The following is a 24,508-nucleotide window of genomic DNA, read 5'->3' on the forward strand; positions in this document are numbered from 1 at the left end:
ATGAATTGAAGAATGTTGACTTGGGTCCGGACTTCCTCCATAGTTTGCCTTTCACACATGAACAACACAGCAAGAGATTCTCTTCTCAGACCCGTTCACAAAAACACAGAAATCCCCTCTTCGTGTGAGGAGTGGTGCAGCAGATCCGCTGCGGCAATCACATATTTTTGTTTTCAGCACATTGACAGCGGCGTTGCCTCTTATCTCCAGAAGCTCCCTTGACATCTTTGTTTTTTCTTCTATGTGTATGGCTCCACCTTTTGCATCCTTAGGTATTTGTATTTTTCTTTTGTCACTTGTTAGAAACGTTGTCAATTCGCCCACTCACATTGAATCCTGCAAGGGATCTCCTGCTGTTTTGTTACATGGGCTCATTTGGACATTCTGCAGGGTTTTTTCCAGGGTGCTGGCCGGAGATAGTCTGCAGAAGGTCCAGAGGCTCTCACTCGGACATTTGCGTTCTCACATACAGCCCCTACGAACAGGGGCGGATGTCATATCTTACTGTTGGAGTTTGGACACTACTGCATTTAAATATATGATCAAATGTTTATATTGAGATGCTTAGAAGTCAGAAATGTGTCATTGTTGGCTCTAGAAAGGATTTACAGTGTTCATCTGGTAAAGGAAACGATGTGTCCATGTGCTCACCAAACCTTATGGAAATTCAATCTAAAAAGAAATGTTGCTCTGAAGTGTTGAATCCAACAGATGCACTAACATGGTAATGGAGCTGACAAAAAAAATCAATATTAAAGTCAATGTTGGCGTTTCAACATTGAATTTAAAGACTTATCAACGTCAACCAACTCAAACATGATGATTCTGATTGAATTTCACTGTTGAATCAATGAAATGCCAGCAATTACAATTCATCTTCAACCAAAATGACGGCTGATGGTATTTCGACAAAGTAGTCTACTAGTAGTCAAGTGGCCTATGTCACCTTGCTATCATACCATGGGAATCACTGATTAACCAAGCTGTCATTACTCTGCATGCCAGCATCCAACCTGTTATCCCGGTCACTTCAAGAAATGCCGACAATCTGACATGAGAAAAGCATAGAAGTTGGTGAATTGCAGCATTTCGGCCACTCCAATACAAGCAATTAGCACATTTCTCTGTTTATTTGTCAGAAAAGTATTGTACAGTCATGTATCCATTGAAGGAGAATGTATCATACTGAGCAGAGGCACAGACCACAAGAATGACACTGAAGTCGACAAAATACAACACCAGTCATAAAACAAAGTCTGTGGTAGCTAAAGCAAAAGGTTTTCAGAGTCAAAACTAGGAAAATCTATTTAACCCAGAATTCTCTTCATGTTTTCGTTACAGAAAATCTAAGAAATGCTGAAAAGAAACCAATAACAATAAGTAACAATGGAGAGGTTTCATGTGTGAACGTGATTTGAAGAAAACTGTTCTTATCCCACGTTTCAAAAATGTGACCTTCAATTTTCATATTCCCTACTGACTGGTGTTTCAGCTTTGTTCTCTCAGATGAATGCGTAGCTTTCTGTTTTCACATGCAGTAGCCCCTGAAACTTCCAATCTGTTAACTCTTGTGGATGTGTCTAAAATAGTGTTGCTATAGCCTGCAGCAGCTGCTTAGATTATTTTAGCACGGGGACTTGTCCAAAGACGATAAAATCCTTCTACCAGCTCCTCTAAAGCTCTCTGATTACTGTACTTCTTGGGTGGATGCAGCGACTTCCTGGAGTCTTGGCTGTTTGCCTTTGTGCTAAGCTAACACAGCCTGAAGGCTGTAGCTTTTCCATACCGACATGACAGTGGCAGTGATCTTCTAACCGTCAACAAGAAACTAAAACCAGTTTACAATCTTGTTGAGCATTAAAATGATGGTGTTCCCCCTAACATTGCAAAACATTTTTATTCTAGACCATATTTGTGATTTAAATGTAGACATAAAAAGGCTTGTGAAGATTAATTGCTGTTGATTACATTTTCAAAACTGAAATAAAAAAAACATTGTCCACATGAAGAGAGCTGCAAAATTCTTCAGCCAGCACTGGCTTCAACTATTTGTCTCTGTTCATTATGAGTGGAAATGACATTTAAATGCTTTACGGTGTCATCGGGTTGCAGCTATATGTCTTTACTCTGCCCGTCGATTGAGTGTAACTTCAATTTCAATGACTGTTCCTGTCGAGGTCCCACAGTGAACTGCGTGTTGCTGATTTTGTTCGTCCCTGGTTCCTCCTCAAGTATTCACTTGAAGTGGCAAAGTGCTACGTCTGAGTTCAGTCGCTCGTGTAAAAGTGGCAATTCACTTGTGTCTTGTTGTGCTGAGGATCAGAGAGGACGTTCGGGTGGTGAGGAGATGGAGGTTCAACACAAATCTGTTACATAAGGTGACCCAGTAATCCATGTTGCGTGTTGTTGCTAGAGATTAGAGAAGAAAGTGTTTGCCTGTTGCTGAGTATTATGAGAGTAAAAACACAAAGGGCTCTGCAGTACAAAAGATTAGTACCAAATGCATCTCTACCAGCGTGATGTCCCTTCAGAATACATTTAAAGATCTGTCATAAGGATAAATATTGTCTTTCAATCATGGCCTGCTCTGATCTTCTGTGAATATTTCTCTGAACAAGTGATCTAATAGCCACAGTGTATTATATTCTAATCACTATAAACATACTGTTTAGCACAAGGGATGGAAGCGAAGACAGATGCTGGGAGACCCCTTCTAAAAATGATTTATACATTAACTCAGAAAAAACTGTAAATGTCTTGTATGTCACAGTTAAGTGTGACTTGGTAAAACCTTTCATCTTCACAGGTCCTGGATCAAGGAAATGAGAAAACTGATGGGAAAATAGTATGGGTGAGGAAACAAGGGTGAAAGGGTAAGAAAGAGGTGAGAAAGTTCACAAACATAATAGAAAAGATATCGTCTCACCACCACATTGAAAGTAAGATGTAGATTTATTTACAAAATACAAAAGACTTGCGTTACTAGAATAGAGGCCTGAGGGGGAAAAAATTATTCTCTATCAACTGCACTACGGTGGAGAAAGGAAGTGGAAGAAGTAGCAGAAAAGCGAGCTGGAGCGGATTGAGTGTGAGCAGTGTGTTATGGTGAGACATGAGCTCAACTGGTGGGAGGTAAACAATGTGGTGCAGTGGGGACACAGATGAAAAGTGCATTAGTGTGTGTTTCTACATAATTAACTATTGCGCGTAGCCTCAACCTCCTACGTAGCATATCATGAGAGAGCCACCTTAAAATTAAAAAACCACATCACCCCAATACACCAAGATATTAGTGACAAATATGTGTAAAAAAAAAAAAGAGGAAAAGTTTGGGTCTGAAGAACTGTGACTTGTAACAACAGCTAAAACATCTGGATCTTGTGTTACTTCACATTGCAGACACAGGGAGGCTCTTGTGGCTCAGTTCTAATCGTTACAGGATTTTTAATGTTAGCTCTGCCTCTCTTGTTTTCTTTCGAGAGGGGCGATATCGGCCTTATGTGAAGTCTTTGGACACAGCCTCGATGAAGTTGGGAGCTGCCATGAGGATGGTGAAGGTGCAGATGATGGAGAAGAGCGAGAAGGCCACCAGGCATAACCTATCCACCACCGCCGCCGCAAACTTCCACTCGCTGCAGATCGCCTCTCCCTCATCCTGCGCCCTGAAGCGCCTTGTGATGTACTGCACTTCCTCCAGGATCTGGGAAATTTCCGGCACCTGCTCCAGCAGCACAGTTCGCATCTGCTCCGAGTGGATGTCGTGCGGGGACGAGCCGTTCGGGTGACCGCCGCATGCCACCACAGCGGAATCGGTGCTCGGTGGGAAAGCCGGGTTTTCTGTGCCCATTGAGTGATAGCCAAAGTACAGGTTCATGTTCCCGTTGGTTGTGGTCGACTGGGTGGATGCCTGGCCTGGTATGGTGCTCATCTGGATGCTGCTGGTGCTGGTGTGGTGAGGAGGAGGAGGGTGGGAGTACTTGTAGTTTGAGGGGCTAGTGGAGCTCACTGTGGTTTTCCTTCCCTCTCCAGGCTTCTTCATGCGGAGGAACCAAGCACACCAGTTTAGGAGAATGACTCGAACCTGGAAAAAGAGATGAGAGCATGATGTGAGGGGAGGGAAAGAGGTGAGAAAGGGAGGGGAGATTATGTGCGATTACAGATGAAGAAGCAAGTGGTAAAATGAAAAGAAAAAATAAGAGGCAAAGGGAAGAAATAACAAAAAACGAAATTTTCTACTTCTACCAATGTGACATTTCTCATGCATAGGAGATGTGATCGCATCTCCTATGCATGTTTGCAAGTGGTCACACAATATTCATTTTCAGGCGTGTTGGTATGGAAATGGATTAAAACTGATAAATAGCTAAAATGCTCATTGTTTTAGTAGAAAATTCTCTTTTTAAACAAGTATTTTTAATCATACAATGAAATTGTCAACCTACCCATTTAGGCATCTTCCCTCCATGGGGGTCATGGTGGTGGAACTGCAGTACAAGCACTGTCACTACCACGGACAAGCCCACGATCATCATGGTGCTCGCAAAGTACTGAGCTGAAGAGGAAAACAACGCATATTACTTTACTATAGCAATTTCTTTTGGGGATAGAGAAAAAAATTAACAAAGTGAAAGACAGAGAAATTATAGTATGTTATCTGAGATTCACCAGTAAATTTAGAATGAAACGCTTAGTTGTGTATCTAAGGAAGAAACATAAGAGGTGAGCTTGGTATTTTGGCCGGTAGGTTGGTCAGTGGGGAGCTTACCCCTGTCAACAGACCTACGGTCATAACAGTGGAATGACAGCGTCCTCACAGAAAAAGTGGACCAATCAAATGATTCTGTATACTTCCCCATTTGAAAGTATAATTGGAGCTGTATAAAAACCTGTCAGAGCAAATGCTGTGAATGCTGAGGAGCATTTTATTTTGTCTTCAATCTGCAATGTGTTAATACGTCGACTCCAGTAAAAGCAAGTTGGGTAATGGCTCCGTTTTACATCACTGAGCTGCCAAATGATGCGGAGCTGCATCTCTGTCTGCAGCCTCAACTCTCATCTCGTAGCTGACGGCCTTGTCTCTTCTGCTCTGTGTCAGTGTGGCGTTATACAATGCAAATCTGTTGGTGTCCTACGTATCGTCTGTGCATCCTGCACCACCAGCCTCGTGCTCAGCTCCTCCCACTGCTTTAGCACCACATATCCGACAAGTCTGTGTGGGGGCTGGAAAATGTCCAACACAAACTGCCCTGTGGTGTAACTGTGAGGTGTGAACATCACAGCAGTTTGTTATTCAGCCGCTCTTTTCATGCCACAGCCCACATTGGTCTACCGCCTGCTGGGTAAATGATTATTTGCATCCATCCACTTTGTTGTTGAAATCCTAAAAACTGATAGGAAATATCTCGACACTGACCCACCAACCACCCTTTATTATAATGTCCAGAATGTGCCCACAGCTCCCTGGTGAAGGTCAGATTCAGTTTTTTTTATAAAAACTATGTCATAATTTTATTATGTCATAAAAGATTTTGAGTTTCAAATTGGATCATTTCTTCACAGTCTTTGTTGTCTCATTTCAATCAAACAATTTGGTGCAGTTTGATTTGGTTACTTTTATTGCCAAGGGTTATATGAGAATATCAGTACCTCTCGCAAACAGAACATGAGGAAAATGTAAGACAAAGTAAATAACGACTGCCACTGAAAACTACTTAATTATCGTCCCCACATATGAACTTGAAAAAATTGTCCTGTCATGGAGCTCCTCTAGATTATCCAACTTTGTGATGCTGAGAAAAAATGAATTCAACATTTTACAGCCACTCCTTTTCCACTATAGGAGCATGGGGAAAATGCTATTCTGGGTCAGTGTACATGATGAACATGAAAGTTGCAATACTCGCAGCCACTAAACCGAAAGTCCCTTCACAGCCCAGTGCCATTCCTGGGGGCTTGGTCTTGTCTGAGGTCTGTCCATTCAGTATAAAGCCTTTAGCTTAGCTTAGCATTAAGACTGGAAACAAAGGGAAACGGGTAGCTTGGCTCTAGGCAAAGGTTAGAAACACTTCTATTGTTCACTATTAAGAGGCTTTATCTTGTTTGCGTAATCCATACAAACCATACTCTTCACCATACATATAAATTCTAATCCAATCTAGAGCAAAAAAGTATAGAAGTGTGTCAACTATTCCTGTTTTAAAGGTGCTTCCCACATTATTATAAGTACATTTTTATCACAAATTAACTTTTTTCATCACTTTCAAAATGCAACAACATGAGCAATAATTAGTGCAGCAAAGTGTCTTACCAATCAGAGGAACGGAGTCAGAAGTGGCAGGCATGATCTCTGCCACCAGTAACATGAACACTGTTAGAGACAGCAGCACTGTGATGCCTGGAGGAAACAGACAGTAGACAGATAAGCAGAAGCACAAAGGGGAACATTTTTTTTTGTCTTAAATGGTGACTTGAAAGCACTCAAAATAAGTGCAGCTGGTTGCTTCAAAAGAGGTGAAAACATGTGGGATTTATTTTGGAGTAAAAACTCTTTTTTTTCTTCCCTCGTGGGAACACTAAGTTATATATTTACTCCGAGCCTGTCTCATTGAGTGACATTTGAAAAACAAGCTGGCATTTGTCTGGTCCAGGTGATAATCTTTGCTGCGTTTGTAATGAAGCTTTTATTCTTGCTAATGAATGGAATCCAACACAGACGCTAATTACGAGCCGTAATGTCAGAATTAGCATAGAGCAGTGACAGATAAATAGAGATCGTTTATCAACAGCATCAGGACCTGGTGGGCTGAGATCTCAGAGGCTGGGGAGAGAGAGACACATCTTTGTCTGCATGTATGACAATAATAATTAATCACTGTCTTTGTGTTGGTGTGAGGGAACGTGTGTACTTGTACTTTTATATTTGTGAGGACCATTTTGAGCACAGACCTTACTAAGTGAGGATTAGAAATAAATAGGTTTAGGTTAGGGTAAGGGGCTAGGGAATGCAGTGTCCCCATGAAGATAGAAATACAAATGTGTGTGTGTGTGTGTGTGTGTGTGTGTGTGTGTGTGTGTGTGTGTGTGTGTGTGATTGCTGCGATTGATGCTTATGTGCGTCCCCTGCTCAGTACCCAGTGAAATCTTCTCTCCGGAGTCAGCAGGGAGCAGGAAGACCAGCAGGGCCAGACCAGAAATGAGCACGCAGGGGATGAGCAGGTTGAGGCCGTAGTAAAGTGTCCTGCGGCGCATGGTGACCGTGAACGTTACATCGGGGTAGGGTTCTTTACAGCAGTCATAGTACAGCTCATTACGCTTAGCTGGCACACCTGGGGGACAAGGGAAGAGATGGGAAGATGGTGGAGTTATAAAATGAAATTCAAACATGTTAAGTCTGCGCGCAAAAACACCAAAAGGTCAAATCTGAATCTATAATTGCGCACAGATTGTAGTCGATCAGGAATTTGCCATAAACCTTTTTTCTTGGTAACCAAGCAGCTTGTCACTGTAAAAAAAAGGAAATGCGATCTCGCCCATAAGTACCACTCATGATGCACTGATTTTACGATGGACACTTTTATATAAAACACAGCACAGATCTGTCAGACAGAGTCCCAGGTGCTTGACTTTATGTTTTGAGTCATAAATCATCACTTCCTGCATGTAGTGCTATGTAATGACTCCTGTTTGAGGGCAGACTTTGTTTTCTGAAGCTGTAGCTATTTCTGAAGGGCCCTGAGGTAGGAAAAATGCAATTACAGAAAATTGAGATAAAGATGAAGCAATTAATAGAAACACAAATTACTGTAAATCCACATCTCTGCACACTGACAGGTTACGCTCCACAGCTATTTCAGTAATTATGTGCTACAGTACAGACTAGAATTACATTCAAATCTGAAGTTCAATGACAAACCACTCACTAATACCCCAGTGATAATCAGTGTGACCTGCTCTTATCTGTCTCGTTGGCATATTCACATTTACATTATTCGTCTGCCTCATACAGCAGATAACAAAAGCCAAAGGAAAACAAGAACAGCTTGGTCTGATCAAAGTCAAATAATACCTGTGTGTGTGTGTGTGTGTGTGTGTGTGTGTGTGTGTGTGTGTGTGTGTGTGTGTGTGTGTGTGTGTGTGTGTGTGTGTGTATCTGAATAATGTAATCTCACTATGAGACCAAATATGTAGCCAAGATGATTAGAAAGTGTGACTTTGGAAGATTTAACACACAATTAGTTCAAAGTTAACCTGAGGTGGTGTTAACACATTGTGTATGTGTGTGCACTGTTGGGATGAAGAGTCCCTTGTGGCTCACAGTCAAGAAACTGTTGTGAGTAAATATCCTTAAGTGCCATGAATTTGATTATGTTTCAAGAATCACTGTATGGCTGCATTAGCCATATCAGCATCATATTCAAAGAACTAATTTTGAAGTGAGTGTCACAGAAACAAATTAGACCCTTACCCTAGAGCGAGAGAGAGAGAGAAAGAGCGTGTGTGCATGTGTGTAAATGTGTGTGCGTGTTTTCCTATGGAAATTCAATTCAGATTAATTGCATGGATTCAATTTCATTTCATTTAAACTGTGTCACCTGAACGCTGAAGAGAAATAGCCGTTGTTAGCCATTTATTAATTTGATGGATTGCAGTCCTGCAGATGCATCAACCATGTGTGTGTGTGTGTGTGTGTGTGTGTGTGTGTGTGTGTGTGTGTGTGTGTGTGTGTGTGTGTGTGTGTGTGTGTGTGTGTGTGTATGCTGGCATGGGCATGGGCATGGGCATGTTCTGTGGCACCAGGATAGTGTGTATGTAGTCGGCCAGTTCTCCGCCTGGCTGTGCCTGAATTAAGTGAACCATCCCTGGGCCAGCTGTCACCTAACACCCCCCCCCCCCCTATTCCCCAAGCCAGCTGGGTCCATTCATTTTGTGTGTAAGTGTGTTTGTGTGTGTGAATATGGATTCCTCTGTCTGCCTCTGATAAATATACAAAATTGGGTTAGTGTTGATGAGAGTTGATTTGCATGCGCAGAAAGAGGATACTAAAAGAAAACAAGAGAAAAACTAAGAAAGGAATCCGTTTTTTTAATCTTATCTTGAGTTTGTCAATCTCTCTTTGTTTCTGGGGAGCAGACAGACGAGCTGGGGAGCAGTGCAAGAGTTTGAGAGGCCAGGGGCAAGAAAGACACAAGGCAACACAAAGAATAATAAACTGAGCTATTCCCGGTGAGAGGCCTTGGCCCTATTATTCTCTGATTTCCAGATTGTATTGACTCAAGACCACGCTTGCATATGGGGCAGGAAAAAAAGTACACAGTACATTCATGACTAAAACAATATTACAGCAGGACTGAAGCACAACATGAATTATCAACTAAGCCTACCTGTTGGTGCTGTATTTGAAATTAGCGTCGATTTGTGCTCATCAGAAACAGGGTTTGATTTTCTTTCTTTGTAAAAGAATGAGTTCAAGAATTCATCGGCAGGAAGAAAGGGTGTGGATAGAGCGACAGTAAACAGCAGCAGAATTCTGTAGCAGTTATCTGCAGCTGTCTGATTTAACCAGGAGTGATGCACAGGAAGGTGTCAGTGAGAATGACATCTACGAGGAAGTTGATGTTCCTGAAACACCTGCTGTCAGAGCCGGTCGACACCGACTGGACGTCTTAACTTCCACAAACATGACACCGAGGCCAAACGTCGTAAGTCTTCATGTCAAACTTGTTGGAACATATGACAAGATGGAGAATATCCCCTTCTATGTTTGAAGGTCAACGTTTGTCTTTCTTTTACATTCAGTTTGACGCTCAGGTAGTTCTCACAAATATTCATGTTCAACACATCTCTGCATCAGCCCTCACAACTCATCTTTTTCCCTGTAATGGCACCATGTTGATTCTTGTTCAAGATTTAAATCTCTCTTTGAACCAACAGTTAATGCTTGATTTATTTTCCTTTTCACTTTTATAAAAAACAGTTATTAAAGAAATGTAAATTAGTATATTTGATGCCTATAAACAGACAGACGCTGCAGGAGGATTGTGGGTCTGATTCCTCCCTCTTATTTTCTATTACTGGCATTATGTGCTTGGCCCTTCGGTTTATCTTCTTACCAACAAGGTCCCACTCTCCATTGGGTATGTAGGTAGAGATGTCTACATCCATCATCTGGAGGTCCAGCAGCCAGCCATTGTGGGTCCAGGAGCCAAACTTCAGGTCACACTTCTGCACGTCAAACGGGAACCACCGGACATCTATGTAGCAGGTACTCTTCAAGATGCCTGGAGAGATGTGTTGGGGAAAGATTCAGTTGAAACTAAATTCCTTACTTTATATTGATGTGCTGTGACGAGTTACTTTGCCAAATTAGTTTTATTCAAAATTTCAATTCTTAATTTGAACATTCCTTTGAAAATGTCCACTCCGACACCAGACATAGAGACAGATAGTGTGTTTTAAAGATTTCTCTGAGTCGTTTCACTTTTTCAAAGTCTCAGTCAGGAAAACCTGCCAGGAATGCTTGAGCAACACATGTCTGATGCGTCACAGAGGAAAACATCAAATCCCTACATCTATCTACTAATTCCAGAAATGTTCTGTCTGTCTGTCTGTATGTGGCTTGCATATCTTGAGAATGGGTCAACTTATCATCTTCATATTGTTAAGGGCCCAAGGAAGTGCAGTTACAAATTTGATGCGATTTTGACACATTATACATTCAATATTAATAGAATTGAAATAAACAGCGCCTTGCCATCTGTGCAGTGGAGGCAGGCCAGTGTGTCTCATTAGACAGTCTGCAGACAAAGTTAAACATGTCTCCTTCTACACCCTAAGAAAATATATAAGAACAAATGTCTCCGCTTCCCTAAGACTTAATTCTGTAGGAACACTACAAAATAATCTGCAGACAAATTAAATTAAAAAAAACTTTTTAATTTCTTTTATTTTCAATCACTAAACAATTTACTGTGTGGAAGGCAAATAAAACTTTTAAACTTACAACTGATTCAGTTAATTTGAAAATAAAACGATTTATGTGCACCTTTCCACACAAAAGTTAACCAAGTTACCATAGTTTTGATTTGCAATAACAAAACATCTTTAAACATCAAACTATGTTGGTGTTTATAAAGATAATGATGATGATTGATGATAATGCTGTTTCTGAGGATGAAGATGGTGACAGTTGTGATGTGGAAAGATAGCAATGTTGGTGATGATACAATTACAACATCCACAGACGGTTGTGTGAGAGACAAGATCAGGCATATCCTTAATGTGTCACCTGGTGGGATGTACTGGCAGGATCCTGAGGCATTGACCAGCACATTGGTGTGGAAGGTAGCATCGAACCTCTCATCTGCACTGCAGGGGAGAGAACTGTGTTTAGATACAACATGAAAACAGTAATGGAGCGTTAAAAGAAAAAGAAAGTGAGACGTACTTCTATGGAAAAAAGCCAAAAGGCCAGGAAGTTGAAAGTACAAAGGTAAACACAATACAAAAGTGTAGACAATAAAAGCAGGCGAGAATAAAGGTGACAGAGTGAGATATAGAGATTTGAGGGGGATTATAGTACATCCGGACCGACAGTATTTAATTTTATCCTCTAAACTAAACATGGTTATCTGCCATCGAGACGTCCTTCAAACAGAGCGGTATTATCTGTACTCAGAAAGCAAAGTACAGGCAGCATCATGAGAAAATTACACATTTCAATCACAGGAACAAAAATGTCTCCCCACAAATTACAGCAATTGAATTAATTTGCTTAAAAAACCCAGAGAGCTTTAAGTTTTCGAGATAAGACATTTTTATAATTGTCATTACAAATGTTGAAGACTTTTTTTATGCTGGATATAAAAGGTCTTTCTGCCTTCATTACAGTAAAAGGAAGCAGGGAAATAGAAACATTAACTAAATACTTTTGATTAGACATTCATGAAGTGCAGATTTCAAAAGACCTCAGAAGTGCATTCAATTAACGAGTAGAACAGTGTAGATCTCTCCGCTGAGGATTCTGAGTAGTAAATCTGCATTAAAATACACATGATGACACACAATTATACGGATAATGTGGATAAGTGAACTGTAGGGCTTTGTACAAGCATAAATTGTTGAGATCATCAACGGATTTAGGTTCCTGTTAGATAAGTAATGGACTGTGTTATAATGTTCTTGCTGATTTGGTTATATATAGATATATATATACACACTAAAAACATTGGTCAATGAATCAATGAATCCACTAATTCACCAATTCTTATAGTTGAAGGTCTAATGACGACAATGTCAGTCTTTCAGTTTACCACTTTGGTTTACGCCGACACTGACAATTAATGGTATTTAATGACATTCCTAGACAACTACTGGACAGATTGCTTCACATTTCCTGTCCATAAACCTTTTATCGTCAAGTCAGAATATTTATTTGTCCACTAATACTTTCATGTATGAGGAAATACCAGAAAAAATGAATGGCAGTCCCTTTAGCCTCAGCTGAGGGTTTAGTGCTAATTAGCAAATGTTGCCACGCTGACACATTAAAATAAGATGGTGAACATGGTAAATAAAATAACTGCTAAAAGTCAGTATGTAGACTGTCAGAAAGCTGACAGCAGCCCTTAGCTCAAAGTGCCAGTGAACTGGCTTGTTTGAGAACGTCACTCAGAGTCTGCAAAGAGAGTTTTATTGAAGAATAATGTAACATACTGACAAGCTGATGAATGGACAAAAAACATGCAGGATTGAAAACATGACCTCCTTGACAGATTCAATGAATCAATAAAATATTTCCCATGAAGGCAAAATAGTATTTATTCATATAGTATGGCATTGGTTCATATCTTTTAGTGTGCAGTGACTCCCATGAAAACACTGAATCTACTTGGCTACACTGTAGACTGAATGCGTATTATTATGTGAATGTATCAAGTGCTCATCCAGTGCCAGACAATATCCTGACACACCATCATCTGTTATTGTCCATCAGTCCATTTCTACCATTTACAGTATGAGCATTGAAGCAGGGGGAGAGAGTGAGGGGCATGCTTTAACTCCTCTGAAGGCTTTTTGTGAGTCCAAGAGGCATATAAGAGTACAATGCTTCACCCCACACTAATGTAAAGTCACTACATCAATACAAAACAGCTGCAATCGCCCTTATCCATTGCTGGGAATATATGAGGTGTATTACCATTCAGTCTTGTATTTGGAATTCATTGACCTTATAACAAAAATTTGGTGTTAGCATTTGAAATGAGAAAGCTTTAAATTCTCATTAAAAAAAGAATCTATCACAACAGAAATGCAGGATACGGTTCATGTTTGAGCGATTCTTTCAAGGCTCAGCCAAAGCCTGGTTGGTTTTTCAAATTGATTTTGTAAACTTTAAAGCAAGGGAAGATTTATACCATGGAAAAAACAATAGATAGCAAGCACACTCAGGTGTCACAGGAAATTCTTTGATTCAAAACCGTAACAACATCTTAATCAGATCACCAAGTAAGTGATCCCAAAAGGTCATTAGCCATAAGTGAAAGATAAGGGCATGATGAAGGCCCTGAATCCCAATAGAGTGTTGTTGCCCGCACCGGGATTCTTCAAGAATTTCTCTCTTTTTTTTTTTTAAATTGGGGGCATCCTTATTTAATGAAAAATCTAAAAAAAAATAAAGCTAATTAGAAGGAAAATTATATTTTCTTGCATGGCTATAAATGTTGAAAAGATGCTATAGCTTCAGTAAACAGTTAGAGGAAAAATAATCAAAGGTACAAGTGACTAACCCCAAAAGAATACATAATGCTGCAGTGTCCTCTGAGGCATCAACCACATTTGTATTTAATACCTGTGAAAACATTGCCTGTTACAACACCATCATCAAGAGATGCTGTCAAAGTCAGGAAAGCGATGTACAGTGTAGATTTACGAGCAAAACCAGGTCTATTTGAAAAGCAAGCAGCTTGAAAGAGACTTGGTTTTCATTATTTACTCAAGAAAAACAGTGAAAGCGAAAAAGTCAGTCCCTTTGTGTGCCATTTCCCAAGTGAAGAAAAAATGGTGAAATATTCAAAATCTTGCCTGGGAAATGACAAATGGTTCCTTTATTATTTATCTGAAAAGAGTTTAGGGTTGTTCCTGTGCTATCGTGGGAACATACAGAGAATACAGCTGACTATCTTTTAGATCCTCCAACAGAAATAGCTAACTTGGAGGTACCACCCTTAGTTGGAGTATCCTGCATCCGTTTGAGTGGATAATTAAAAATGCATAACTTAAATTCTAAATGAAACAATATCAATACTTGTCCGAAGATGTGGAAAACCTGTGGAAGTTGTAAACAAAATGTGTTGTATTTATGTGTTCAGAGGATTTAAACAACGCCTTGACACATCTTTCCAATATTTGCATGATAACATAGTGCAAATAAAAAGGATCGGATGTGATAGGCATATAAATAATTTTAAACATGTGCATGAAGATCATAAAAACTTCTGCATTGGGTACAAAGTATGGTGTAAGAGATATACAGTTTGCAAGTGACAAAAGTGTGACAAGCTACTTGTAAATTGGTGTTTCTTAGTATGAGTAATGATGTCAGCAACACGGCAACTGGTGTGCCAAGAACTTCGCTGACTTTCCAAGTTGTTGCTTCACATTTGAGGTGGCGTTCGCATCAATTTTCCCATCCGGGATCTATTCTCTATTTTAGAAGTCCCCAGGTGTTGTCTTCTCTTGGACCAACCCAGAGACTTTGAGAAGATTCTTTGAACTGCTCTATGTCAGAGCCAGTCACACAAAGAGCTGCTCCAGCACTCAGCCAGATGCTTGTGACCTGTGACCTTTTCTACCTTACCATCTCCTTCACTCCCTGGTGACCATAAGTACCTTTCCGCCCCCTTTGTGACCTTGGGTACCTTTCTTCTTCCTGCACTCCCTTATGACCTTGGGTTACTCCGCATCTCCTGAATTCCCTTGTAACCGGGGGTACCTTCCCACTTCCAGCACTTCTTAAAGCTTCTTCTCCACAAGAGAGCTTACATTCTTTGCCCCCAGAACCAGTTTTACAGTCAAATGTCAGTTACTTCACCTGTTGCTTGATTGACAGGGTCATGAAATTAAACCCCAACCCAACAAGAGATGGGTTTATATGGCAAAGCTGCAAGCCTCTCTGCCACCCTTCTTGGCTCAAGAAGACTCCAGGAAAGGTGTTCATGCTTTGGAATCTGGGACTGACAATGTCTGTAATTTTGCTAAACTGATTTCTCACCCACTTCTTATTGTGACTGGCCAAAAGTTAGCTCTTCTATTTTTATAATCTGACTTAGAACCAACTTGCAGTGTTCTGGTATACAGTTGAAATGATCAAATTACTTGGAGATAGTTACATGAGGCTCTAAACTAAGCTTTTTATGGCGACTGTTATTAATGCTGTTAACTATATCTAAAAACATTTTGTATAAAAAGCCTCAGTTACTTATTTCTGCTTTTCTTCTTTGAGTTTTTTTTTTTTTCACTTTTCCCCTTTACTTTGTATCTTTCTAACCTAATTTTCCAAATTGGAATAAGTCAAAGTTCTAATGACACTTTTTTTTCCCTCTTTTTGCTTTCTAAAAATAGTAATGAATGATTTTACTTATGATTTACACTGCATGCATAAGGACTGTCAGTTTCAATCTGGGTCTGTGTCAGGACTGTATACTGTTGTTATTGTTAGTGATCGCTGATCCCCAACATAAGCTGCTTAATGTTCCGTATCATCCCCGTTAGAGAGTCTCTCACTTGTTTCTCCCTTTCTCTCCAAGCCAAGCTGGGACTCTCTCTCCACCCCACAAGAATCATCAATCACCTTGAAGGTAAATCAAAAAAAGTGCCATCAATCAACTGCACATCTAGTTTGTATCAGGTTGTCTTTTTTTTTTGGTTGTTTGTGCAAGAAAGGAAATGTGTGTGCATCCTTCTAAGGAGGAGTGGTGCATTAAAAACATCCATTAAATAACCTTATGAGGCCTTTACTGATGAATAATGGTCAATGATGGCCAATCCCCAGGGGCCTTTTACAGTTGGCAACAGTTTTAGTAAAGGGTCATTCAACTAAGAACAGTTTGTTATTATTAATTGCAATGCATGCTTGCTAATTAAGTAACGTGAATAGACTAAATTGCAGGTCAAAAAAATCAATTATGAAATCTTCAAGACAGAAACTCAAAGATGCTGTGCAAGGTAATCATATTTATTTTCTTTTATGCTTTTCCTCCTGTTGTAATTTTGGATTCTGTGGTCCATAATTACAGGTCTCTTGTAGTTTTTCAGCTGAGGTCTGTAATCGCTCACTGGGTATTGCTGTTTTTTTCAATGTGTCGCAGCTGTTTTGTAGAGGGTAAATGTTCTGAACGTTATTTGTTCACCATGTAGGCAGCTGCCTATAAATATCTGAAAGCAGCGTGTGTTTCAGGACTAAACTGTGTACCACGAAAAAAGACTTTGGAAAATGATCAAGTCACTCCTTGGCAGACCTGGGGGGGGGGACTGACAAAGTTCACACCACATTGTGAATATCAGTCTCAGAAAGCCACTGAATTTCTTTGTATCTCTGTGATCTGGCCAGGCAGAGGAGCCTCATTTCCATCCAAACAACAGAACGCCAAAATGACTCAGTCGGTTGAATAGGAGCAAGATTCTGTTAGAATGACCATGAATAAAAGAGCTGTTCAGGAGACAGGTTATTTCTCTTTTCCATTTTATAAAAGTCTCATTCTATGACAGAGGTATGAAAAGTAATCTGGTCAACCAGATGGATACTTCCACAAAGCACTGTTACAGTGAACCTCCTCGATAAACATGATGAAATTATACGATGATGTCTCAAACAGAACAAAAAAAATGACAAAAATTCTGGATATGAATAGAGGTGTATATATATAGAGGTATATATATATATATATATATAAATATAAATTTTAATCATTTTTCTTAGGCCGGATTATTATCAATAGTCTAATATCAGTTGACATATTTATTCAGTTGGCACAGTGCTTTTGGTAGGCTAATTCCTACTGCACTTCACATTACAGGCAACAGATGCAAAGCCCCCTGGGAGTTATAGTTTATGTCCTCCCACAGGGAATCGGCTCAATCCTCTCATTAAACGAGTCTTTATCCATGAGTGAAATTGTATCTGGGGAATATTTCTATCCACTGTGTTATTGGGTAAACAGAGCACCGGAAATCTGGAGTCACTGCCCATGTGTGACAGAAAGCAAATTGGTGTAAATAGAAGAAGGAAAAATCTGAACAGAAAGATGCTGAAATGAAAAGGCAGGAGCGGTGACAGACCACTGTGCTGATCAGTGTTGTGCAAGTTCACACTTAAAATGAACGTGAAGGTTGAAATAACAAATGGTTCTGTCAGAACAATGAAATTCTGAATTCCTCTGGAGATTATATTTGACCAGTAAAATGACCAAATATTGTCTAACTATAATGTGTATTAGTGTAAAATATTGTATTTAATGTAGTTTTCTGTGAACTAGCTTGTACGTATTTTGTAGTTGTTTAATGTTGCAACAGATATTTTAGGCTGAGATCATATATCAAATAATAGATCAGCACTATTTAATTGATTGATTTGTCAGTGGTTTTGATATATGGACATGACTTAAGTATAAATAAATACAGAAATGAATCAATAAATAAATACAGAAATCAATAAATACAGAAATAAATGAATAAATGTCTTAAATCAATTCCACATTTATTTATTTCAACATTTATTTATTTCTGTATTTCTGTGTCCCTATGCTAATGACGAGTCATTTTTCATGATGTTTAAATTCAGTCTCATAAACTCTGGAGCGAATCAAACAAACATTAAGTTACTTCATGTGCTGATCAGGTCCTGATAACTAGTGATGAGTGTTTATTAGTTAAGGTGAGAGCAGAGTGGAGGAGGACACAGAAACTCAGAGTTTCTCTGGTCACAGCTGCGTCATGATCAGAGCAGAAGCTGCAGTTGGTTTGCACAGAGCTGGAGTTTCTGTTTCCTCCTCCACTCTGACCTGCTCTCACTTTAACTAATAAACACTCATCACTAGTTATCAGGACCTGATCAGCATTTAAACATCTTGAAAAATGACTGGTCAACATGTTGTGCTCAGAACAACATGAGACGAGACACTCACAGTAAATCATCTAATCATCCCAATAAAAAATAAACTCTGAACGTGAACTAGTTCATTTTCATCTGCATGAACTGAACTTTGAACTAGTTCCTTTAAGTGTGAACTGGCACAACACTGCAAGCAGCTACTGGACACCAGTCAGCATTGAAAGGCGGAAGTAGTAGAACTGGATCATCCCACTCCTGTGACCAATCCTGCATGAGACTGAGGTAAAGACCGCCTTTCTCATTAGCATACGGACACAGAAATACAGAAACAAATAAATGTGGAAATAAATTTAAGACATTTATTCATTAATTTCTGTATTTATTTATTTCTGTATTTATTTCCTAATTTATGTATACATTAATTATTTATACATTTATTTGTTTATACTTAAGTCATAAACTTTATTTAAAACCTTTCAAAATCTTTAATCATAATATATTTTGAACACTGAGTAAACATGTTATTTCCTTCTGTTTCTGGGCAGGCTATTTCAAAGCCTTGAGGCACAAGGCAATGGGAGATTTAAGGCACTGGCCCATATGGTATGAGGAGATCTGTGATTAAGAAACAAGTTCCATATGTGCAAATAAGGTTCTTATAAAAAGAAAAATACATTAACAGGAAGTCAGTGAACAAATTAAAATGATGTCATTCAGCGAGAGATGTGATTGGAATAAAGAGCAGAAGAGAAGGATGTAAATTCAAACCTACCTGTTATAGAGGAGAATATCTGGGACCCAGATCAGGTGAGAAGGAAAGCGAAGGTTCTGAACCCCGGGGTAGCTCTCTGGATTCCATGAAAGGTAAATGTCTGTCCAGGACTGAGAGAAACAATGTACAGAGATAGTTATTAATAAAGAGGACATCATACAAAAGGTAGCTATATAGTTATGGACAAAAAACTAGGTCAAAAGACCCGATTATAAAAGTTAAGTGAATGAATGACAAAATTAAAGCTTTTTTCTATAGTTTGCTTTTTGTCGCACAAACCAATTTGTTGCTGTTGCTGTTCTTGCCTTGTTTGACGATAAAGGACATTAGCAAGGTTTATTGTATATCCTGGCCCATAACAGCAAAGTCTTCTCTTTGTGATTATTATGAATCGTAAATCGAAAGCTGTTCCTTCACACAGGCTAATTTCCCAACAACTGTTGGCTCTTACACTTAGTCTCCAGCTCTGATAATGAATTCTGGCAGTGAAATCTTGGCAAGCCAACAGTTGTTGGCACTGACCCCTGCACTCCCATTTGAGCCTGAACCTTTGTTCAGCGAGGGGTTAACTGAGTCCACAATCAAAGTGTTTAAAACCACAAAGAGTGACTGTGTGCTGTGTCCACTGTGTACCTCTTTTCATGACTCACAATGTGTAGCAAGTGAAGTGATCTGTGCAACGGTATGGATTTTAGTGTGGGTTAGTGCATGTAAGTACATTTGTGTATGTTAATGTCTGTCCGTGTGAGTGTGTCTAGTACATGTATTCAAGTTATATATATATATATATATATATATATATATATATAGATGGAAGCACTCAGATGTTGTAGCCATAGGGCAAATTCCCTATGGAGCAAACACAGTCCCATTACTAATGTGGCCAAAGCACACACATGCATGCACATACACAAGTGGACAGAACCTATGTGTATTTTTTGTTTGCATGGATGGATGAGCTCTAGAGATTGTTTATGCATGTGCATGTCACTGTACATATGTGCCTCTGTTCAGAGATTTTACAATTAACCCCAAATCATAGTTTCTTCGAAGGGATCCATCTAACATGGGCCTGCTGACAAATGTCTCCACTCACGCAGCTAATGACTTAATTACTACACTTGTCATCTGTGGGCCTTGGCCGTTTGGTGCTAGAGAGACTTCTTTTCATGTTTGTTGGCTGGGAAGGCTCAACTAACAGCCAACAGAACAAATCAGAGCTCAGTAACTTTGTAGTCTGTCAGGAAGAGATGAGGAGGACACTAGGCTATGTAAGGAAACAGCTGTCTAAGAATAGGTTTGCGGTTACATAACAGAAATGTTAAGAGAGCATCACTAATTGGAGACAACTAGGTTCTTATTAAAAGAATGTGAAGTTCATTCATTCATCTTGAATGCAAGATGAACTGTGATACATTTTAAGGTGCATATGGGATACTTAAGTCACCACTCTATTGTAAGCCATGTATACATTTTTGGTCAGAGGTTACTCTCTTAACTCAAAGACAATACAAGTGAAAGAAATTTAATTTCTGGTGCTTTAACACATGGTAAGGACCGCTCTAGTAAAATGTAATTTCTTATTTCAATAACTGTAATAAGTTATATTTGGCAATATAGCTCTGCTCTGAGAGCTTCCCGCCCTTTCATGTGCATATGTGGAAAGACTGAGGTAGCGGGAGCACACCTCCCTACCCTTCCATGAGCCATGAGCAGCAGCTAAAAGACCTCGGTACGAAACACTAGCAGGCATCAATGACGACACATGACATTTATTACGTCCGGTTTAGTCGGAAGAGGAGGTGCTGGGGTGGAGTCGATGCAGGAAGAGTAGGCAGCTAAAGCAGCTTAAATAGAGCGCACAATATGAGCTTTGCCCATTGAATGCATAGAAGAGGATCAGCTGATGTGGGCTGGCATAGAGACCTGCTGCTGTCAGCTGATGCGGTGGATCTTTGGCTATTGACTTTGTGGGCTGTCTGAAGTATCGCTATGCTCAATATAGCTTTCCAGAAAATAGACTCCCAGTTATGCAGGATATCCCACAGAATTCACTGTTACAAAAAGGTTAAGTAGAAAATTATCAAAATGCTTATTTCTGGAGAGACACATTTCTTAGTTTTCACCTCCATTATATTAAGATGGAGGCAAAAATATCTGACTCAAAATGTAGGTGAACCAGTCTTTGGTGATTTCAATGATATTAACAATAAAGCATAACTAGGGCTGCGAAGCAGCACTGTTCAGGCCCGAGCACTTGCGAACTCGGGACCTGATGCAGCCCAGGGGGCGTATATTTGTGCACCGTGGGAAGGATAAACGCTTCACTTCCTCTGTCCGTCACGCAACGCCGAACCACTCCATTAATCACGCATTACGATCCAAGCCATCAAGTGCAGACCACAAGGTGAAAATTCTATGTAAATTGAATTAAAGTTGTAGTGATAAAGGTGGCACTATCACTACATACAGACTAATAGATCTGTTCAGGTCGAGGCTCTGATGAAGCCTGAGCAATTTGGGGCCGATTGGACAAGGCTCCGTGAAGTAAAAAAAAAACATCCGGTTTCATGGCGAATCAGTAGTTGGCGCTATGACCCTGAGTTAATAGTGTCCAAATAACTTACTGACTCAGAACATGTTCCCCATTCTGAAGTGAGTTTTTGCTCATAACTAATTCACTAGTAGTTTGACACTTATTAACCCACACAGGTTCCCTATTCTAAAGTGGCCTCTTCTTCACACATTATAGCACACAACTACTGCAAATAACAGATGCTATTCTTAAGTGATGGGTTACACCTTGAAAAAAATGGAGGTCTACACAGGTTCTAGAAGTCATCACAATTAGAAATATCTCCTTTATTAGTGGACCACTTCAGAGATTTACAAACCTATCTATTCAAAGTTTCTTCAAGGCTCAGAACAATGGACTGCCTTAACTTCCCTTATACATTTCAGCTGACAGAGCTTTTTGGTGTGTAAAGGAGACAACACAGATTTTCAACCAACATGTTACAAAACCTCACCTTAGAATGGGGAACATTCTAAGATGTTCTGAGTGAGAAAGACTTAATTAAAGGGGACATAGCATGCCCATTTTACCACAAGTTGATATGGTTCCTTGGGGTCTTAATGAAATGTCTGTAACATACTTTGGTCAAAATACCACAAGGATCATTTAAAACAGCACCCTTTTTACCCTGTCTAAAACAGCCCTCCACAGAGTGACCTGTTTTGAGTGCCTGTTCCTTTAAATGCTAATGAGCCAGCTCCCCCTCCCCCTCTCCCCCCATGATTTTAAACGATATAAATTACATATTTTATATGATATAAATTATCAAATATGCATCCCATACTTTGTATTCCCCTTCTGTTGTCCTTGAGTTTTAATTTTCCCAATCACATAATTAAATGTCCCCCTCTGCCCATCCACTACAAGCACACAAGCAGACAGACAGAGAGAGAAAGAGAGGGGTGGGGGGGCTATGAAGACCATCATTTACCCCCGAACCCCGACATTCAACGGGTACAACAACAAGCGGAGAAAGCAGAATCGCGGGCTGACCTTATATATACAGTCTATGGGGCTGACCAGCGCGGAGAAATGCCGTCCCGTGTGAACAGCCAGGCGGCTGCGTTGAGAACGGCGCTGCGCTGCCTCGCGCCTCGCAGCGGCGCCTCGCCGTCCGGGTAAACCGGCGTAACGAGTGGGGGTTTCGTGTTTGAGCCAGTGTGACAGTACTGAACACTGCGGAAGTCTTCCACACTGCTGGCTGTGTGGCGTTGACACAAATTCCAGCTCACGCATGGGAGAGCGGCGGTCGCCCCGAGCAACTGCTGCAGCCTCCCAGTCCCAACGATCCAGACAAATGCCACATGTGAGTGAATCGCGGGCTGACCAGCGCGGAGAAATGCGAGTCCCGTGTGAACAGCCAGGCGGCTGCACGCTTGGGAACGGCGCTGCGCTGCCTCGCAGCCTCGCTGCGTCCGGTGTAAACCTGGCGTAACGAGTGTGGGGGGCGGGGGGGGATGAGGTGGGGGGTGGGCCAAGGCCATGTAGGGAGACTTCCAGTGTATTGTTACGACACAAAACACAGGAAGCTCATTCTAGTCACTCAAGCATGACGTTTCTGGGTTGGTAGACATGCCAGATACCCACATTAACCTGTAGAAGCACTAACAAAGTGGAATTTGCATGCTATGTCCCCTTTAAGAGTTATTTGGACACTATTAACACTTGCAGTTCTGTGTTTTGTTACATGTAAATAAAACATATTTAGTAAGTATTATGAAGGGAGAAAAACTATTCTTGTGGTATTACCACTTCATAAGGCCCATACTGAGCAAAGCATATAAAGATTGTATTTCATGTACCACAACTTCCTTACTTACTATCAATACGCAGTATTTAGGAGGTTATTGAGGGAAAACTGTTAGTTCATGGCCTATTAGTTGTAGAATAAGGTCATGCAGGATAAGACATTGATAAGTGCTTTATAATGACTAATAAAGAGCCAATATGCTATAGTTAATGGTTAATATGTGTTACCTAATATTGAAACATGGAGCTGTTCAGGCTGGTACTCTGATAATGTGAAATAATTTTGGGGCTGATTGGACAATGCACAGTGGAGTTATGATAACTTTCTCTCCTTTGGCGAAGGATCAAACTTTGCCGCACCTCAATGTTTACACGGTTTCAGGAAAAGTCCCAATTCTGACCATGAAGTATCATGAAGGTCTTATGACTTGCCTGAGCTCATTTGAGCTGTATATTGTAAAGCAGCCAGGAGCAGTGTGTCAAGGTATAAAACATGTCACTTCCTGTCGCCAGCAGGTGGCGCTGTGATCATGAGTCAATATTGACATATGGATCTGATCAGGCCAGGACTGTAATCGTGTGGAAGAGGTTTGCGGCTGATTGGACAATGCACAGAGGAGTTATAATAAATCCCTCTCTTTTGGCTCAAACTTTGATGCCATGCCATGGTCACACCATGTGACATACACAAACAATTTGGGCAGTTGAAGTTAATGTGAAAAAGGAGGATGGGGTACTGGTATATGATTAGCACAACCACTCTGTTGTTCTTCTCCAAAGGTGCAGAGGCAGGACCTGAATGCTAGCAAGGCATGCATAGCACTGTCTGGTAGTCCTTTACTGGATCTGGAGAAGTTGCACTCCAGCAGCCTTTGCCAACTTTAAACTCAATATCATTAATTTTGGTGGTTTGTACTTGCCTGGTAAAGCTTTTGTTCTTGTAACATTAAAATTGATGTTTGGTATTTTGCTGCGTTGCTGCATTGAATGGCTGTGTGCAGCGCTATTTGCCGCATACTCAAGAGCTTGCGTTAGCATCCATACAGTTTTTACTGTCACCGCAGTGGGCGCACAACAGTCTGACCTTATAGTTTCAGCTTTAGTTGTGCTGGTACCCATAAGAGGCATGAAATGCAGTTCTCTAACACAAGAAATTATTTCAGTCCTTAGTTTCTATACCTGTCTGTTGCATGTGAGAGCAACCCTTTGTGCACTTGCAATCCTGCTACTGCTATAGATTGAATTAATTCAATGGAAACTGATGCAAAGAAGGTGAAATAAATTCCTGGATCCGCCAATTTATTCG

The 24,508-nt window shown here is 40.3% G+C and overlaps 1 protein-coding gene across 1 annotated transcript in view; it reads right to left on the reverse strand.

Moving 5' to 3' along the window:
* Positions 1 to 1,111: 1,111 nt before the first annotated feature.
* The window catches only part of chrna8 (cholinergic receptor, nicotinic, alpha 8), a 45,573-nt gene continuing 22,176 nt past the window's right edge, over positions 1,112 to 24,508 (reverse strand). Inside the window, exons 4-10 of the mRNA XM_035184624.2 lie at positions 18,879 to 18,988; positions 11,285 to 11,364; positions 10,110 to 10,277; positions 7,131 to 7,325; positions 6,308 to 6,394; positions 4,443 to 4,552; positions 1,112 to 4,081 (exon numbers count right to left, since the gene is read on the reverse strand). Of these exons, the coding sequence (XP_035040515.1) occupies positions 3,497 to 4,081; positions 4,443 to 4,552; positions 6,308 to 6,394; positions 7,131 to 7,325; positions 10,110 to 10,277; positions 11,285 to 11,364; positions 18,879 to 18,988 (1,335 nt within the window). The 3' untranslated portion in view covers positions 1,112 to 3,496. The remainder of the gene's footprint in view (positions 4,082 to 4,442; positions 4,553 to 6,307; positions 6,395 to 7,130; positions 7,326 to 10,109; positions 10,278 to 11,284; positions 11,365 to 18,878; positions 18,989 to 24,508) is intronic.

Source organism: Hippoglossus stenolepis, chromosome 2 (assembly GCF_022539355.2).
Source record: "Hippoglossus stenolepis isolate QCI-W04-F060 chromosome 2, HSTE1.2, whole genome shotgun sequence".
In the NCBI taxonomy this organism is placed as follows: domain Eukaryota; kingdom Metazoa; phylum Chordata; class Actinopteri; order Pleuronectiformes; family Pleuronectidae; genus Hippoglossus; species Hippoglossus stenolepis.